At 54.0% G+C, this 18,641-nt stretch overlaps 8 protein-coding genes across 8 annotated transcripts; 3 read left to right on the forward strand and 5 right to left on the reverse strand.

Moving 5' to 3' along the window:
- Window positions 1-1,364: 1,364 nt before the first annotated feature.
- BAUCODRAFT_161655 (uncharacterized protein) lies at window positions 1,365-2,633 on the reverse strand. Its single transcript, XM_007673366.1, has 2 exons — window positions 2,007-2,633; window positions 1,365-1,958 (listed from the first exon to the last, which is right to left on the reverse strand). The coding sequence occupies exons 1-2, from the start codon at window positions 2,292-2,294 to the stop codon at window positions 1,701-1,703; spliced, it is 546 nt and encodes a 181-aa protein (XP_007671556.1). The 5' UTR covers window positions 2,295-2,633; the 3' UTR covers window positions 1,365-1,700.
- BAUCODRAFT_162229 (uncharacterized protein) lies at window positions 2,606-4,233 on the forward strand. Its single transcript, XM_007673367.1, has 2 exons — window positions 2,606-2,673; window positions 2,731-4,233. Exon 2 carries the CDS (start codon window positions 2,973-2,975, stop codon window positions 4,068-4,070), a length of 1,098 nt encoding a protein of 365 aa, XP_007671557.1. The 5' UTR covers window positions 2,606-2,673; window positions 2,731-2,972; the 3' UTR covers window positions 4,071-4,233.
- A 734-nt stretch (window positions 4,234-4,967) lies between these two features.
- BAUCODRAFT_161652 (uncharacterized protein) lies at window positions 4,968-5,386 on the reverse strand. Its single transcript, XM_007673368.1, has one exon. It carries the CDS (start codon window positions 5,244-5,246, stop codon window positions 5,016-5,018), a length of 231 nt encoding a protein of 76 aa, XP_007671558.1. The 5' UTR covers window positions 5,247-5,386; the 3' UTR covers window positions 4,968-5,015.
- Window positions 5,387-5,683: 297 nt separating this feature from the next.
- BAUCODRAFT_118154 (uncharacterized protein) lies at window positions 5,684-7,559 on the forward strand (the record flags this gene model as incomplete). The annotated part of the gene is made up of 3 exons (XM_007673369.1): window positions 5,684-5,776; window positions 5,834-5,892; window positions 5,942-7,559. The coding sequence occupies 3 exons, from the start codon at window positions 5,684-5,686 to the stop codon at window positions 7,557-7,559; spliced, it is 1,770 nt and encodes a 589-aa protein (XP_007671559.1).
- BAUCODRAFT_28726 (uncharacterized protein) lies at window positions 7,502-9,014 on the reverse strand. The gene is made up of 8 exons (XM_007673370.1): window positions 8,818-9,014; window positions 8,734-8,760; window positions 8,626-8,674; window positions 8,387-8,563; window positions 8,139-8,339; window positions 8,027-8,064; window positions 7,854-7,957; window positions 7,502-7,779 (listed from the first exon to the last, which is right to left on the reverse strand). Exons 1-8 carry the CDS (start codon window positions 8,868-8,870, stop codon window positions 7,652-7,654), a joined length of 777 nt encoding a protein of 258 aa, XP_007671560.1. The 5' UTR covers window positions 8,871-9,014; the 3' UTR covers window positions 7,502-7,651.
- A 348-nt stretch (window positions 9,015-9,362) lies between these two features.
- Window positions 9,363-11,023, reverse strand: BAUCODRAFT_162095 (uncharacterized protein). Its single transcript, XM_007673371.1, has 4 exons — window positions 10,604-11,023; window positions 10,485-10,540; window positions 10,230-10,407; window positions 9,363-10,157 (listed from the first exon to the last, which is right to left on the reverse strand). The coding sequence occupies exons 1-4, from the start codon at window positions 10,733-10,735 to the stop codon at window positions 9,510-9,512; spliced, it is 1,014 nt and encodes a 337-aa protein (XP_007671561.1). The 5' UTR covers window positions 10,736-11,023; the 3' UTR covers window positions 9,363-9,509.
- A 634-nt stretch (window positions 11,024-11,657) lies between these two features.
- BAUCODRAFT_118157 (uncharacterized protein) lies at window positions 11,658-12,455 on the forward strand (the record flags this gene model as incomplete). Its single annotated transcript, XM_007673372.1, has 1 exon — window positions 11,658-12,455. The coding sequence occupies one exon, from the start codon at window positions 11,658-11,660 to the stop codon at window positions 12,453-12,455; it is 798 nt and encodes a 265-aa protein (XP_007671562.1).
- A 165-nt stretch (window positions 12,456-12,620) lies between these two features.
- BAUCODRAFT_144057 (uncharacterized protein) lies at window positions 12,621-18,368 on the reverse strand (the record flags this gene model as incomplete). The annotated part of the gene is made up of 2 exons (XM_007673373.1): window positions 12,621-18,294; window positions 18,355-18,368. The coding sequence occupies 2 exons, from the start codon at window positions 18,366-18,368 to the stop codon at window positions 12,621-12,623; spliced, it is 5,688 nt and encodes a 1,895-aa protein (XP_007671563.1).
- Window positions 18,369-18,641: the final 273 nt, after the last annotated feature.

The raw sequence follows: 18,641 nt of genomic DNA on the forward strand, positions 1-18,641 counted from the left end.
TCAGTAGCTGGCAGCAGCGCTCTTGTTTGAAGCAGCCCAACCAGCAATAATTCTATCGACAATTCATTAATGTCGATATGCACTGTGTGCAGTACATAGAAGAGCCGTATTTGGGAAACAGGATAGAGTTACTCGGTGTCTTTTTCGACAGTACATACACGCCTAAGAAGGTAGACGCACACAAGTCGAGCCCGGGCAACGGGAACAACCAAGTCTGTCCACCAGGCTTACGCAAGACGCCTATCATCTTTCCACTACTGCAACCTGGTGGAGCCTAACTTAAGAGGACGAATAGTCTGCTCTCAATTACTTCAAGCGAACATTCCTCGACCCACATTTAATCCGACGCTGCAGTAGCGGAGCTGGTTCGGATCTTAGGGTCGGCGCGTAACTCCCTCAGGGTGTAGGACATTACGCAAGACCAGAGGGTGCGTTGAGAGCACCAGAGGCCTTAGGTCTGAGTCTGCGGTTTGCCCGCGCCTACTGTGAAGGTCTGTGCTGGGGAACAACTTGGCGATGGACAACCCGGCTCTTTGTCCGACAGAAACCTAGAACCTGTGATCAACGACAGGCGGCAATCTGCAAGCTTGAGCCCACGATTGTCCTGCGCGCTGCTGTGGCCTTGTATTCCCGTGGCGATCACGACCGTGGTGCACCAGCACTTATGCCAAGTAGAGCAGATCAGTCAAAGTTAGGCTTTTCCAAGGCCGCTCATTACCATTCAGAGAGCGCACGTTCATGTCTTCAACCTTCGACACAAGTGACGTGGCGTTATAGCCGGACCCCGACACTCTTCGAAGCTGGGTGTGCTGGCATGTTCGGTGAAGTCTCGGAAGGCTCGGCTCGTGAGGATGGATATCTGGGAGGAATTACCAGTTGGTGAGACTGATTGTGCGATTCGAAATGAGGCTGAATACGCTGCTGTACTGACGGCGATCCGATCGAGCAATGATAGGCAGTATTGTCGCTTACTCCATTTTGGGCTTGGCGTTGGCTCGCGTTAGCCTCTATGGGTACTAGGGCTGTCATGCCTCAATAAGGTCTAGGGGATCCGCAGTTCGAAAGGCACAAGATCCGTGAAGCTGCAGGCTGAGCAGACACCAATGCAACGCATTACAGGCATGATTCGCGCTCCAGCTGGCTTTGGTTGATCTGCAGACGCAACCGTCGCCATTGGTGGGAATACACGATGCTGGACTTCACTTTGTTCATCAAGCTTTGATGAGAAGCAGATTCAAACATGGCGCCTCTAGACACACCATCCGCACCGACAAAGTCGAGTGCGTCAGCGTATGCAGCAAAGTGGTCCACTCCGACCTTCGCCGCTGTTCCGCGCTACTGCCGTGCTATGTGCCTATCCTACGGCGGATGGGAAAAGTGACCGGACTTGTGGACTTGCGGTAATAGGTACTCGGGTGGTGTGTATAGATTCATGGAACATGCGTAGCTGTTTAGTACGCATTGTTGGCAGTTAGAATCGTTGGTTGCCCAAATCATTAGGTAAGGTTGATCGCGCCGTGCATGCGCACGCCTTCCGCGACCGTTTCAACGTCAACGGTTGTGCAGCTCGGCGAGGCATGCTTCGCCTATTAGCTTTCCACACACAAGCCATATGAAACGTGCGCTGTCGGCGTCCTCCGTGGAGGCTTTTGACGAACACTTTGTACCATTGGCAATAGTCTCTGGGCACCGCGCGCAGCTCAGCAGCTGTTCATGCGGGTCATAACTGAAGACCATTTCTGGACGGGCGACGTCATACTGAGTGTGGCACCAGTTGAGCCCTGTACACCCTGCTTACCATGCCTGCGGTCTTTGCCATGTTTTTCTGCTTCCCTGCTTCCCGCAGATTCGGGAGAAATGTATCGATAGGTGTCGGGGACTTCTATCTGCACAATGCCGTCACAGCGCCAGCATCGAGCTAAGCCTAGTCGTGATAGAGCTCCGTTCTGTTCGCATGGCTCACGAACTGTGAGTGGGTGACTATACATGGGTACCGTACTTCGTACCTCAAATTCAAATAGCATAAGCTGCTCAGACAGCTGCGGGAGGTAGGTGGATGCCGTGGGCACTTGCTTTCTTATGGACAATGCAGCGGCACTCCCGGCAATGACAGCGGAGCTTGTCACGAGCCGGCTGGTGTTCGCTGAAGCCACGTGAAACGTTAAACCGTCCAGCATAACGTGCAATGCAATGTCGACCATGTAGGATGTCTGCAAGAACTGGGCCGGCCACATAGGCTGGGGAGATATGAGCAGCGCCCGGGCACTTATCTCTGTGTCCTGCAGGGTATCCATTTCTCGAAACCTTAGGCTTTTCCCGCTAGCAATTTGCCCTGAGAGAATCCCGCCAGGTTGGGTACCAATCCTAGTCGCGCCGCTTTCAGTCGTTGCTACCCTTGGCAATCTTTTGGCTGTTCAAGCACGTCCCTCGAAGCTGTCGGCTCGTCTGCACTCTGCACCGAGACTTACATAGCCCGATGAGCATCGCGGACGCCTCTTTGTTGGAACCTTGCTGAGATCGGCGAGGAATGTCCCACCTATAGGAGCGGAAGCGTCCGAGCCCAATCCTACCAAGTCCTGTCTCATCCGGCAAGTCGTCACTTCTTGCCACCAGATTGCGGCGAATGTTATGCAGATCTTGCCAAAGGCTTAGCGGGATTGCTTTTGACTCCAGGTCAGTTTGGATCTCCATTTCCCATATGGCACCTTGGCAGCGCTATCCGGACCGCAGCCACGTTCATCATCATAGAACCATTGACGACAGGATCAACAACTAGCAGCATTACGGCCTGCTACCCGTGCGACCTCTTGGTGGTCGAATCAGCTTCGTCCTGTTGCTCGTGTGAGCCAGAATCTTCCCGTTGGCGCGAAAGTCGTTATACTCGACGTCTCCCGCACCGTTGAAACCGTTTGCAGCAATTGCGAACGTCTCTGGGAATCATCATCAACGGCGCAGGGTAGACTGCATGGTTGATGCCAATGAGTGCAGGGGATAGAGGCTCTGACTCGGGCCCAGCCAACCAGAGCAGCAATCGTCACCAACCACTTCTCATTGTCAACGAGCAAGGTCGACATACTGAAGAATCTCGACGCATCGTACGTGCACAAGCAGCACGCGCCAGTGCGGCGCAAAGCAGGCTCACTCGAGCTCGCAACAGAGGCGAGAGGGAGACGACGGCTCGCGATGACTCGCATGTAACTCCTGCGGCTCCTCCATCTTCACAGCCGGCCGCTGCAGCACAAGATCAACCCGCGGCTATCGGAACCTATGCGGCGCTTGAAACGCCACCCCTAGCGCTGTGGCTGCCATCGATAGTCGGTGGTGCTACTGGTGCCATTGCTCAGCAAGCGGTTGGAGCTGTGCAGACCTTCACGCCACAGCCTCCTCAACCTCAACAGCTCTTCTCTGCCGGATCGTTCGGATTCCGGAGTCCTGGCGCTGGTGAAGGACCTCAGTCTCCTTCTGAAGCAGGCAAAGTCCACTTGCCTCTTGCCTTACCCAGAGGCTTCGCAGCACTTCAGCAACGCATAACGGTATCTGACGCTCTCTTAGGACTGCTCAGCCGGACGGCTTGCATAGACTTTGCGAGTCCTGGGGTGGAGCAACGTCTCCATCAATTGCTTTTCGATCTTATTGCCAACATAGCCGGCTCAGCACTGGCCCTGCAGCCATGCCATCCGATACAAGCGCATCTGAGAGTCGCGTGCACCTGTCTTACCATCTTCCAAGGCCAACGAGCGAATGGACAGGTCTTCGCGCAAGACCGGAAGTATCAGTATGGGCTGGAGGCAGCGTGGTCCGAAGCGATACTGCTCGATCAACGAGCCCTTTCCGAGCCTAAGGCTGCTGAAGCCTCTTTGTGGGCCGTGTTCATGATCACTGTGACCACAGGCTCTACCGCAACATTCTTCCATCAACAGCTCTTCAATCTACTCCAGGACCTACAGCTGCAATACTGGGAGCAGGTGCGCAAGGTTTTGCTAGACTTTATCTACCCTGTGAGCTTCCTGGATGAGCCATGCAAGGTGTTCTACGACAGTCTGAGACAGGCAGCGGTTGCAGCGGGTTGAGCTTTGAGCGTAAAGTGGGAGGATTCACTCCTGCCGGATTCAGCAAGGCTCACCAGAAACCGGGCTGCCGACGCTTGCGGACGAGGTCTCCTCCATGACCAATGCAACTTTGGTTACCTGTTTCGACGCACATCTTCCAGCAATGCCGCACCGTTGCCGAAGCATAACAGCCTGGAAATCATCGAAGACTACGACGTGACGATAACGGCGCCGCACGCAATGAGGACTTCAAAAACGAAGACTCTTTGGCATTTTCGCTACAGCTTGGTAGCGCGTCTATAGAGCTGCTGGTTCGACTCAGCATTCCTAGATCCTCGAAAGCAAGATGAGCAGTGGCACTCAGTGCCCACTATGCCAAGATTTTAGATGGAGCGTCTTTTGCTATGGGACATTCATATGGTCTGCTAGACTGGCTTGTAATATCTGGGTGAGGGACATGAGCTGGACATGCGGTCTGAGCCATTCATTAAAGCGTATCCGAGCCGAAGTCAAATGGCTTCATCGAAGAAGCTTGCAAAGCCGAAAGTTTCAAGATCTCGTGGAGCTGCACGCTCACGAATCAAACTATACCAAACGGCAAAGCTGGCGACGATGGAGATTGTCATTGACGGATCGTGTACATCTGCTACCCAAGAGCAAAAGAGAGTCTGCCGGCTGCTTTCCGATCAGAAGCAAGAGGAGCAACACGCCTGCTGGAAGTGGGAGGGAGCCTGAATGCTATATCACACATGACCGCGAATTCGTTAGCAAAGATGTCTCAAGAGGTTGCAACGAACCTGAGCAGCTTATGCTGGAGCGCAGTTACCCGTATCGGATCCACTCCCGAACGACTGGGTCTATCTATTGGTGAAAGGGCGGGCCGTTGTATGACGCACTGACGGTGCGGACTCTGCTGACTCTGAAGTCCAATCCTCGGCGGCCAGTTGCTACCCAGCCTCAGCCATTTCACAGCTCGAATGATGTACATAGTCCTCTAAGACCTGTATAGACTGATACCCCAGCATCGAGTACAACGCCGCGCAACGCCGCGCATATTGCAGGTAGACAAGATGTTGTAGCACGAAGACTCTCGTGCCCTTGCTTGCCTCTTCCTAGTCCAACAAATCGTCTTTGCGCAGTACGCAGGTAAGCAGTCAGGTGGTCGTAGGGTTTAAGAGCATTGATGTTGGTCGGCATCCCATAGCCTTCTTCATGTTAGTGGGAAGCGGAGAGTGGGAGAGTGGGGCAGAATCACGGCTTGGATGAAGCCGGGCGAAAGACCGCAGCTAAGCGCGCCCCGTCTCGGCTCAAGCAGGCCTCGGAGAGGAGAAGAGAGGAGCGTCTGGCGATTGCTGATAATGCTCGAAGAGTGATAGGCCTCCTCACGGAGCGAACTGTTCGCGACGATACTACTCGGCTCTTTCGTTTTAGGTAGGAGCTTGCCTCGGACACTGTCAATCGTAAGCTGTTCGTTCTCGGTACCTGCTCGCTCTTTTCGTTCATCAACTTGGTGGCTCTCTTGGCCTCGTTGCCGCCGTACTCTGTCTCCGAGGTAGACACCTACATCGCAGGTTGATCAGACCTTCTCAAGCTGCACTACAGCAGTTTCTTAGGGAGTAACAACAACTGACGATATGGCAACGGTGCCACTTGGTCTTTATCTGTGGAAGCGGCTGAAGCAGATAGGCATCGACCATATCTTCGGCGTCCCTGGCGACTTCAATCTGGCAAGTCAATGAGATAGTCATGAAGCGTACTATCCACCCGCTGACACTGTCCTACAGAATCTGCTCGACTACATCTATGATGTTCCCGACCTGAAATGGGTCGGTAACACCAATGAGTGAGTTGACTCGGCACACGATATCGTGTCAATGCTGAACGTCCGCTAGGCTGAACGCTGCATATGCAGCCGATGGGTATGCCAGAGTAGCTGGAGCAGGATGCCTTGTCACTACTCATGGTGTCGGAGAGTTGTCAGCCATCAATGGCATTGCAGGTGCCATGACCGAGCAAGTCAAGGTCATCCACGTTGTCGGTCAGACGACACGCATGATGCAGCAGAAGCATCTCATGATACATCACAGCATCGGTTTCAACCCCGATCATCAGGTTTTCAACAAGGCATCGAAAGGCTTCCGAGTCGCGGCGGCCGAGCTTCAGAGCGAGGAAGGAGCAGCAGAAGAGATAGACCGTGCCCTTCGTGAAATGTTCCTCAAGTCCGGGCCAGTATATATCTTCGTGCCGATCGATCTGGTTGACAAGCCCATTCCTGCGGCGGCGCTGGAGAAGCCGCTGAACCTCGAACCTGAACCTGATACGAAAGCTGTTGAGGAGGCCGTCCGTGCTGCGTTAGACGCTTTGTACACAAGCAAACAGCCCGCCGTCTTCGTGGACTGCCTAGTGCAACGACATCAAGCAGTTGTAGAAGTCCGAAAACTGGTAGATACTCTATCCACTCCGACGTATACAAGTAACATGGGAAAGGGCATTATCGACGAGACTCACCCTCACTATGTTGGTTTGTACAATGGCGTATGTTCCGGACCTGGTGTACAGGAAGCATTCGAACAAGCCGACCGTGTTTTGATGATTGGCAACTTGCCGTCTGATACCAATTCAGGAGGCTTCACTCGCCGCATCGCTTCCGACAAGGCCCTATCTATCGACACACACAGCGTCACCGTCGGCGGGAAGACTTATGACAATGCTCCAATCAAGGCGGTCTTGCGCAAGATGCTGGATCTTGTTGCCACGGACAAGCTTCCGAAGACATTAATGCCGAAGCTGCCTGAGCGACCACTAGAAGACGATGCAGACTCGAAGATGATCACACAAAGTTGGGTGTGGCACCGCTTCGCCAAGTTCATGCAGCCGGGAGATGTCGTCCTTGGTGAGACTGGTACAGCTGCCTTCGGTTTGCCGGACACGACGTTTCCTGCCGAGATCATCTGGATCACACAGACGTACTATGGCAGCATCGGACATGCCACACCTGCCGCATTTGGGGTCGAAATGGCATTGAATAGCCTAGCCTCCAGGGGCACAGCTAGAGGCCGCACTATCCTTTGTACAGGCGACGGTAGCCTAATGTTGACTGTCCAGGAAGTTGGTAACATGATCAAGCATGGCGTGGCGCCTATCATCTTCATCATCAATAATGCAGGATACACCATCGAGCGCATCATTCACGGAGCGCGACAGAGCTACAACGACATCGTGCCGTTTGATTACAGCCACATGCTCCAGTTCTTCAACATGCCGGAAGCGGAGGCCAAAAAGAACTTCCATCGTGCGCATACGAAAGCGGAGTTGGAGGAGATCCTGTCCAAGGACAGCGTGAAGCAGCCTCAAGCTCTGCAAATCGTTGAGGTGATGATGGATATGATGGACGTGCCATGGCGACTGGCAACGCAGATTGCAACACGCGGGCCGGCTGCAGTCAAGGAGATGCAAGAGGCTGGCTTCAAAGTAAGGCAGTTGAATAAGCAGGAGGCCTTCTGGGGCTAATACTCCGAAGGCGCCGAGGTGGCCTCGTGAATTGCGATCCCTTGCACGACTCTGATAGACGATGTTTAAGGTACCAGGCTCCGGCGCTCAGGTTACACCTTTGCAGACCTTGCTTGGTTCTTTTCAGCATCTTCCTTCATGCCCTGTTGCACCCAAGCCCGGCTTTGCGCTGCATGCTTCTCCATCCGCTCCTTGTCCTGCAGCAGCTCCTTCATCTTGTCTGATATCAATGGGTGGAAGGGTCAGCCATATCTCAGACATTCGAGGGGATATCCGACATATCAGTCTGCTTACATGGATCAGGCACATTAGCACCCTTTTGCACAGCCGGCCTGCTCCACATGCGCTCTTCCCACGCCTTCAGGGCTGGGAAGTCGTCAATGTTGACTCCAGCCCAGCTACACGGAGACAGTCCGATCGTTAGCGTAGCTTCTAACGAACCAGAGCTTTGCCCGGCAGATACTTACCCGGCCGCGCTGATCCAGCCCCAATGAGCGATGTCAGCCTACATAGTGGAGTGTCCAGATGTTAGCCATATCCTCAACAACCGCGGGAGTTCTGTGCCTTTCTGCCACGCACTATGGTGCACTTATTGCCGACAAGATAGTCGACTTTGTTGTCAGAGAGATGCTTCTCTAGAACGCCATAGAGTCGTCTGGTCTCAGTTTGATAACGGTTGATGCCGTACTCGATTTGCTCTGGAGCGTATCGGGTGAAGTGGTTCGACTGTCCCTGCATTGGGCCTACGCCAGCATTCATGAAGAAGAGCCAACTGGTCATCTTTCGAAGCGTCAGTTGCGGCGACATGTGGAAGCGATGAAAGTTACCTCGATGAAGTCTCGGCTGCCTGGCGGGAAGCTGATCTTGTGGTCCTTGTCGTACCGTGCCACAAGGTACTGCATAATAGCGCCACTCTCGAACACGCGAATGGTCTTTCCATCAGTAAACTTGTCCGTGATTGCCGGTATGCGTCCGTTCGGATTGATTTCAAGGAACCACGGCTCCTATCCGGATTGCGTTGGGTGTCAGTGAAGTGTTTGCGATCTCCTAGAAGGAGAATGCTTGCCTTCTGAGTGTTCTTCGAGAACTCTATCTTGGTTGTTTGGTACGGCAGTCTTGGAAGACGGAGTTAGCGCTCCTTCCGACGGTGCAACGGTCGCCCACTGAAGCGTACCCCAGCTCCTCGAGAGTTATTGATATCCTACAATCGTTGGCTTAGCAATCTGTGTCTGCTTCTGACATGTTGTGGTTGGTTTACTTAATGCCATTCGGCGTTGAAGTGGTGTAGAGATGAATGTCGGAGTCGCCCATTGTAGCTTCTGGCTATCGCACGACTTGGTTGGCTTGAAGACTGGATCTGACTGCTGTTCGAATAATGGGACGGGCGAGTACTTAATACAGCAGCGCAGGACACCAACTCCCTCATCCTACGTGCTTTGAAAGCTTCAGCCCTACCCCACCTTCGCAGTCATCGGGACTACGAGCCACAGTGATTTATGGCCGATCGATCGTGTAACTTCTGCACCTGCATTGCACGCACACTCTCGTATCGTCTTGCCATTCTTGGGTAAGTACTGTTATGGCGCAACGCCTTGATCATGAGAACTATGCAAATCGTTCCTCGTCCGTAACCGGCACAATGTAATGGTCTCAACATAGTTGTAAGAGGAAGATAAACTAGACTAGATGGAAGCTACTATAGGGGCTTCCTGTTTATCTAACAGTAGCCCTCCGGTTCCCACTCATGGTCACTTATCGAACAGTCTGCTTGTCGTACGGTGGCATTGCGCTGCCGTTCTCACCTGATTACCTTCGTAAAGTTTCCGGCTAGTGCGCAAGGGAAGAGTATCAGTAACTGAAGAGAGAGCTAGGTACAAGCTACAGCAAGAACGTGGCCGTTGAGTATCAACGGCGAATCCGTTCTACAGATTTTCGGCCACGAGCATCGGTCTACCCATGCTTCACCGTTCCAGGAAGCTCGTGTATCATCTCATCATCGGCCCCGAGCATCTGTGGTTTCCGCTGGTCCTCCATTTCGTAAGCCGGCTGCCGTCGCGTTTGCTGCTTGCCTTGTCTAGGCGGCTTCGCGAGGGTTTCGCAAGCCGATGCTGGAGTGCTCGACACAAAGTGGGTTCCTTTTGACTGTCGTCGCCTCCGCAACCACATCCCGAGCCCTACTCCCATGGCAAGCAGAACAATCACAGGCACTACGACGCCAACAGCTGCTTCTGCGCCCACGCCGAGGCCGCCAGATCCGGCAGTCGCGGATTTGATGGCGGAGGCGGTTCCGTCAAGCGCAGTTGTAGAGGAGGTGCTCATGCTAGTTGTGCTGGTGGCGGTGACTATATCGTCCGAGGACTGCCACCTAATGTCGATTAGTGGTGCGAATACCGTGAACTCGGATGTTGTGACCGTCGACGTGAAGCTTGATGAGATGACTGTCGTCGTTCCACCAACGATGTAGGTGGAAAGGCCAGACGTGCTGAAGCTGCTGCACAGACCCATGGGAAAGCTCTGGCCTGTTGTCGCAGTCGAGATGCATGTTTGTGCCACTCCTGGGGCAGACTGGCACTCGTACCCGCTAGGGCAACATCCTATCTAAAGTCCACAGGCAGGAGGGTTAGTGAAAGAGTCAGACGCTCGAAAGTCTGTAGATTGAGGTAGGATTACTGCTGTCTCGCCGACAACTAGTGGGAATTGGGGCCCATAACCCCAATTCGAAAGCGCTCCAATACTCGCACTGCAAGCGACTGTGTACCCCACTGGACACGATGGAACGCCCGGACTGTAGAAGCCCCAACCCTTTAATGGCGGCGTGGGTATTGGCACTGTCGCTGAGGGCCAGCATCTAGAGATTGAAATTTGTCTTGTCAGTCGAGCATCTCAAAGAAAGCGAGACACTTATGCTTGAAAGGCGTGGCACACTGCATGTTATCCTCAATGCTGCCGCCCGCCGGGGCTGTAGGGACGCAGCTTTGGGCCTAAGATGGTGAAGATATGGTTAGTAGCTGTTCCACACTGCTTGAGCGCCGAGGGTCTCTCACCTGCCAGCCATAGTTACAACCCGTGCCTGAGCAAGCCTGTATTACCACCGAGCAACCCGCTGGAGGTGTGAACTGGCTTGAAAGCGGACCAAGTGCAGAACGCGAGGTCGACGGCGACGTGGTGCTGCTCATGGTGAAGTGGATCTCGAACTAGTTTTTGTGTGTATGATGGAGAGAAGAGCCTGCAATCATTGCAGGCCGACAAGAGACGGGCTCTATCAAAGCGGCTTTAAAACTCACACTACTGGCAATATATTGCTCGTCAAATGGTGAACCAAGGGATGCCGTCTCGCTCTCAGCCGCATGGATCTCTACTACCTGCACAGTCGGCAGTGGGCATGGGGCCAGTCGGGGTCACGATGGCTTTCTTCGCTTCTCTCGCGTAGAGCCCTGCAGCTTGTTCTCCAATCAAACCAACCACTCGCCGGGGTTAGAATTGGGGGCGACGTTCTACCTTTAAGTCTTGACTGGCTGCGAGCGCTTGGCTTTCTTAAGGCTATTTGACGGGCATGGGCAACAGACAACGAGGCCAGCCCTTGGAAGCTCGTAACCTCTGCTACATCGTGGCTGGCAGTCAGGCACACAGTCGTTCCTTGAAAGTGTGTATAGCGTGCCGGGAAGCTGTGCTGAAAGATCGATGAAAGCAGGGAGCAATATCGTAGAATCTAGAGAAATACGTGGACTGACAGACCAGACGACTCACATTTCGCTACGATGTGATATGTAAAGTCAATACTACATATAACGTAGATACGTGACGGTGGCGTTTGACGAGAATGCGTACCGTCAGGTCTTCGACGTCATGAGTTCCAACGGCTTGAGAGGCGTCTCGCTTCCGCCACGAGCACTACACGCGGTGCTGGCACAAACATACAGCACTCCAGTATTACTCACAGCGCATACTGTTCCGTAATGCAAGTTAACACGTAGGCGCTCGATGAATTCCGTATTGTCAACTGTGCGCCCGTTGCTGCGTCCACTACCACTCCTGGGCATCTCCACGGGTGGCCTTATACTCGTTACCACGTTATCATCCTCCGCAAAGCCAGCAATGATGTCTACATCTAGTGGACAATGGCCTGTCAAGTCGTATCAACCACGTCACACATCCTGGCCGTACAGCCCTTCAGACTTCACCAGACAAGACTCCACACCAGATACGGGCTTCTACAGCGCACCACGGTTCGTCACGCACATCGATGACGCTGCGATAGCAACGTTACGGGAGTATTATGACTCTGTCTTACCGCGCAAGGGGAGAGTACTAGACTTTTGCAGCAGTTGGATTTCCCACTATCCGGCGTCAGTTGAGACCGCTGCTGCGAGTGGCGACCTGAAAGTGACAGGACTCGGCATGAACAAGGCTGAACTAGACGCGAACAAGGTGCTCAACAACGGGAAACTGCTGGTCGACCTGAATGATAACCCGAACATTGCGCGTGCACTCCAGGATGCAAAGCTTGTTGGGCAAAGTGATGCCGAGAAGTTGGACGCTTCCACCAACGTAGTTAGCACGGACTACCTCACCCAACCCGTCGAAGTGCTCAAGAGTCTCCGCGAGGTCACCAGGACGGGCGGAAGCGTGCATCTCACCATCAGTAACCGCTGCTTCCCTACAAAAGCCATCAGTAGGTGGCTGCACGTAGATGAGGAGGAGCGGTTGCTAATGGTTGGTGACTTTTTGCATTTTGCTGGATGGAAGGGAATTGAGATTGTGGAGTTGAGTAATGGCAAGGTTGAGGAGAGCCAGCAGCAGCAGTCCGGTGCGTCGCAGACGGGCTTGCAGAGTCTGATGAGCTGGATGGGAATGAATCGTAGGGATCCGCTGTGGGTTGTGAGGGCGGTGAAGTAGTGAAGCCGTCATCGAGCCAATTACGGCACTCTACTGATAGTACAAGAGTGCCGGTCTGTCCACGGCACGACTATCAATACATCGAGCTGTGATCTCCGTAGTGGACTCGGAGAAGCTGCAAGGTATTATGAACTCCACCTGCTGCTAGCCTCATCATGACCATACTTATGCCTTCATAGTCTTCAAGAACCCATCGAGGTTGAACTCCTCCTCATACTGCTTGTCGTCCCAAAGCTCGCTGAGCTCGTCAAGGATGCCCTTCTTACCCTTCTCTTTCACATTCCCTTCGTCATCGACCGCGTTGGACTCATCGACCTTGTTTGCGTCACCTCCTTCACCAAGAGAAAGATTCGGATCCGTCTCGCCCAGGTTGAATAGATCCAGAATCTGATCGGTTTCCATCGTGCCCAAGCCGGCATTCTGCTGGTTGACTACCGTGGAAGCGACATCGATCTTGAAGCGCTGCAGACTCAGGATCTTCTCCTCAAGCGTGCCGCGAGTGATCAAGCGGTAGACGTTAACTACCTTCTTCTGACCAATGCGGTGGGCACGGTCCATAGCTTGCAGATCCTTTTGCGGGTTCCAGTCATGCTCCACGAAGATGACGGTATCGGCTCCTGTCAAATTGAGACCAAGCCCACCGACGCTGGTAGTCAGCAGGAGACAGTCAATCGATGGGTCGGAGTTAAAGCGGTTGACGGTGTCTTGACGCTTGGATGCTTCGATCGAGCCGTCAAGTCGAGCAAACGTGGCGGAAGGCAACATCTTCTTGAAGACCGTTGACTCCACCATATCCAGCATCTCCTTCATCTGACAGAATATGAGTGCCCGATGCTGAGAGACGGCCTGGTCGGCAGACGGTACACTAGTAGGATCCGCATCATCGACGCCAATCCCGCAATCGACGAGCAAATCACGGAGGGCTGTAAGCTTCGGCGCATGCTTCGGGTCCTTCAAACTGGAGCCAGACTTGGCCAGCATTGCTTGGACGTCGGCATACTGCTTGTGACCCTCCTTCATCACCATCGCAGGCGAATTGCACAGCTTGCGCATGTACTGCAAGGCCTGGAAGATGTGCTGTTTAGCTTCCTTGTCGCCACTACCAGCCATTTCCTGCAATGATTTGGACTCCTTGCGGGTGAAGTCCTCAAAGAGTCTCTTCTGCAAGTCGCTAAGGTCGCAATAGTAGTTTTGCAGGATCTTCGGGGGCAGGTCGTTCAAAACTTCTTCCTTTAGTCGGCGGAGTAAGAAAGGCAGCACCTGCTTGTGGAGAGACTCGATTGCGAGGGCACCGGCTTCCTGTTCCTTCGAGGACGACTTAGCAAACCTCGACGCTGCGATGGGCTTCGCGAAGCGGTCCTGGAAGACTTTCTCCGTGCCCAAGAAGCCTGGCATCAAGAAGTCGAACAGCGACCACAATTCAAGCACGTTATTCTGAATTGGCGTGCCGGAAAGAATGAGCCGGTGGTTGCTGGCAAGGCGCTTGACAGCCATCGTGATCTTCGCCTTTGGGTTCTTTATCAAGTGTCCCTCGTCCAGCACGCAGTAATTCCAGTTCTGCGCCACGAGGAACTCCACGTCGTTTCTCGCTATATCGTACGATGTGATGACGACATCTGCAGTATCGACAAGATGACGGACTCTGTTGCGTTCAGCGGGAGGACCGACGTAAGCAACCGCATTGAGAAACGGCGCATACGTCCGTATCTCTTGCTTCCAATGGCCGGTAAGAGTCGGGGGACAGACAATGAGCGACGGCATCCTACGAAAGTCCGGTGATTGCGCCTCCGCATACTTCTCCGCTCGGTTATGGTGGTCGCTCGCTACCATGCACAGTGTCTGAAGAGTCTTGCCAAGGCCCATATCGTCGCAAAGCACACCGTGCAGCTGATACCGATTGAGGAAGGCGAGCCAATTGACGCCCTCTTGCTGGTAGGAGCGTAATTCTGCCTTGATTGCAACGGGGATCTGGAACGGCTCAACCTTCTTCGGGTCCAGCATCTGCGCGATGAACTTGCGTTCGCGCTCACGACCCTTCAAAAGAGCTTCTGGCAAGCCGGGTGGGTCTGGTATGCCTGCTTCGAGTGGGACAAGCTTCACTAGTGTCGCGAAGGCCGTGGTTGCGAGCAGTCTCACGCCACTGTCGGAGTCGCTCATGCGGCCAAGCACCGGGACCAACAGAAGGATGACGTATGGTAGAATTTGGTCGCCCATGACCTGGATAAGGTGGTAGATGCACTCGATGGCGCCTTGGCGGTGCACCACTTCATGCGCGTTGTTGATGGGTGGTATAGCCCGCTCCACCAGCATTGTGAATCCCTGCACTGTGATCACGCTGCAGATACTGGCAAAGCACTTCGCCGCGATGTAGCGAAGGACGGCCAGTTTGCTCTGCAATGCCTTCCCAATCAACGGTAGCAAGTTCAACACCCATGCGTGCAATGCAGGGTCAAGCGTGGCAATGAGCGCTCTGAGAGTCGACATGGCGTCCACTACTTCTTGGCCTAACGGGCAGTCAGGATTTGAGATGTCCGCTGGCAGTTCATCGGTCGAGAAGCACTGGCGTATCGGACCTTCGATCACTGCCCGCAGTTTGGGCACTCGGTCAAACACTTGGGCACCGAACGTCTTGCAGAGCTGCTCCAGCGCGTCTTTAGCGCCACGCCGAGTAATACGCGCTTGCTTGAGTTCCCGTTCGTACGCCGCCGGATCAGGCCTGTCTTGGATATCCTCGTCTTTCTGCAGAGAAAGAATGCCAGCCTCCTTCGACGCATTCGGAAGGAACTCCGGCGTCTCACTGGTCTCCATGCAGCAGAATTTGACGAGGTTGCCAACCACTTTGTCCACAACCTTGTGCCGCTCCGTCGCGACAAGTTGAGAAACGAGGCTGGCAATGGCAGTAGCTGAGCGTCTCTGAAGGTCGGCATTGTCTTCCTCTTTAATGCTATCCATGATGCCCTTGATAGTCATCTGTGGCTTCTTCGGCAGGTCCTGGAAGGCAATCAATGCGCTGGCCGCTGTCGATCGAATGCGCAAATCGGCTTGCTTCCTCGCCACGTTCGCTTCCGCAATTGCGGCTTCAGCATCAAGCTTCGCTGTGGTTAGAGCTTCTGTGGCAGCGATCCTGTTTATGGCAGACAAGCTCTTCCGCAAGCGTTCGTAGTCGGCGCTCACAATCCTTTCGGCATCAGCCAAGGAGAAAGCGTTCTTGCCAGCTTCCGGCTCGCCTTGGCAAACGACGGCGATGGTAGGAAGCTTGCTGCCTGACACGCCTCCGCTCTCCACAAACGTGTTCAGGAGCTGCTGGCATTGAGCCCTCACCACGCGAAGGTAGTTCGTCAGGTCAGTATAGGCTGATGGCCGTTCGTCTTCGACCAGAGGTCGCAATTCGGCGATAGCTGTTGGCGTCAGTGGACCGCACTCCTGAGCAGCTGTAGCGAAACCTTCCAAAGCCATGGCTGCGAACATCTGGGTCGAGGCAAACGGTGACTTCAGACATGGGATAATCGTGGGTCCGAAGAAGCTGAGCTGACAGTCTGCCGGCCATAGTGCGATCGCCTTGCCCAGCGCGCGGGTTGCGGCAATCCTAGTTCTGATTATGACATCTGCACCAACAAGGTCTACGTCGCCTTGCATGATTGCCGCATCGATATTATGAGATGTAGTGGCAGGTGCCGGCGTGACCACAGGCTCCTTCTTGTCGGACTTTCTGCGCTTCTTGGCGGGTTCCATGCCGCCAGGGGAGGCAGTACGATGCGCGCTCGCCAATGGTCCGTACGTCTGACCCGAAGGCCTGATGAAGAGGGTGGCGTCTAACGGGAGTGGATGCCTGCTAATTCCCATGGGCGACAAGGTAAGCGTTATGAGAGGGTTGACATGAGCCTCAAATTCCTGTCTGAAAAATTCCTGACCTCTGCTCACCAAAGCATCTGCAAGCGCATTCCAGACTTCGAGCGACAGTTTCAGTACTCCGTCATTGCGTTCGACGAGCAGGTTCTGGTACACGAGACGGAGAGCTTTGCCATTGATCCAGCCTTTGGTGTCGGCGCCTTCGATGCTGACAAACGTGAGCAAAGCCCGCAAGACGGCCAGGCGAACGCCGGTGATAGTATGTCTTAGAAATGGGTACAGACGAGGCACCAGCTCCGTGAAAGATTGATCCGGGTCGAGATCTGCATTCCGCTTCATGGCTTCAAGCACTTCCGGGAAGCTGCAAAGCTTAGCGAGCAGGTCCATCACCGAACCAGTGCTGGCGCTCAGGTCGTCGCTCAGACTTGACAAGCACTCCCAAACCACGTTGACAAGATGGCCCAGCTCGTTCGACCTCACATTGACGAACTCTTTCGCCACGGGTATGAGCGTCGCAGCGCTGACTGAGCGGACATCGTCGTCTGCATCACCAAGACCTTTGATGACGCATTCGAGCACGCCGTCCATGAGCGAGCGGTCTTGGAAGAGCAGGTCGGTTCGGACAGCGACCAGATACCGCATCCCGATCATGCCACCATGACAAGCATGCCAGATACGCCTCGACACTTTCAGATCCTTCTGCATTACCAGCCGGTAGAGTATGCGGTTCACTTCGTGGACGGAAGTGGGAGGCAGATATTGCAGTACTGCACCGAGCACCTGGCCTGCAGTTTCTCGAATAGGCGCCACGGCGTTGTCGGAAACGTAATCGGCAAACCGATCGAGCATAAAGACGCAACATATGCGGCAAGCCAAGTCATCCAGCCAAGCGCCATTGAGTCGGTCATTCTCCGGTCGTGTCTTCTTAGCCCGGCGACCAGCGCCATTGCCATGCACACGGATGATCTCACGGAGACCCATAGCCGCACCGTGACGTATCTCCCATTGCGAGTCGAACAAATCGACGGTCAGAAACTCGCAGAGTCGCTCGTAAGGCCATTCATTGCCTTCCTCTTCGGCCTCAGTCAGTAGCGTCGACTTATCCTGCGCAGGCAGTCCCTTGAACTCAGAGACGACCTTCGAATCATCGTCAGTACCTTTCCGCTCCAGCGAGAAGTAGTCAGCGCGGCCGTTGGCGTTGAGCTCCTCCTTGATTTCTTGCTTGACATCGGGGTCGATGGGCGTTTGGGTACTATTCCTGCGTCCTGCAAAATCATACTTGAACTTCTTGTTGTCGCGTTTCAGCTCCTCTTTCCGACGTCGTTTCAGCATGTTGAGCTGGCGCTTGCTCATCTCACCCACTGCAGGCGTCTGCGGCATGTCTTCGGGCGACTTCATGAACATGTCGATGTCAGGGGCCTTCGTCACACTCGTTTCCAGTTTCGGTAAGCTGGGCACCTGGAATGAAGATGTCCTTATCGCAATGTCCTTTTCAGTGACAAGGTCCTCTTCGATATACTCGCCTCCGAGTCCAAGCCGAGCAGTCAACGTCTTCTTCTGGTGAGCAAGACGCTCCGCCGGATTGAGACCGGCAAGATTGAAGTCATATTGCTTTCCGGCGCTGCCAAGAAGCTCCTTGCCGTTCGTCAAAATCGACTCGACATCGAGAGTGGCGAGATGTAACTGATCCGGGTGGACGATTGCTTCGACGCCCTCCTGCTTGATGGCGATACCGTTCGATTCATCTTTGACATCATCCAAAGTCGCATTCGGGTCGTACAGCTCCGCATGCTCGACAATGCCGCCGATCGCTTTTGCAGCTGCCGTTCTTGTATCCCACGACGGCGATCGAAGGTAAGGCACGACCCGGGTCAGGAGATTGAACAGCTCATCCGGATGGTTCTTTTGGACGTCGGCAAGTTGTTGTGCAGCAGTGTTCCGGATGAGTTGCGTGCTTCCGGTTTCGAGTAGAGTGACCAATCGATCCAATCTATCGTCACGTGAGCCAAGACGCACTAAGAGAAGGCGCTGCAGAGTGAATGAAGCTTACCTCGAAGCTGCCATATTGTGTTGCTAATCGCCTCACTTTTGGAGTACGGGACATGCAACTTTGCATGCAGTCATCAAGCATTAGTCATGTATTTCCATAATGCACTATTCACTCATGGATGACCGCGTTGTCATACTGTCAATGCACGTTAAAGGAATCCGACCAATGAACGGCAGGCTTGGCGTAGTACTTCTTGATCGACCTTGAGGAACGAAGCTCCAGCCAGCTGCTGTGCGGAGGCGCGCGAAGGCCGCGCCCTTTTAATATTCAGTTTCGGTCGCGAGACT

The sequence above is a fragment of the Baudoinia panamericana genome (assembly GCF_000338955.1).
Source record: "Baudoinia panamericana UAMH 10762 unplaced genomic scaffold BAUCOscaffold_1, whole genome shotgun sequence".
Classification (NCBI taxonomy): Eukaryota; Fungi; Ascomycota; class Dothideomycetes; order Mycosphaerellales; family Teratosphaeriaceae; genus Baudoinia; species Baudoinia panamericana.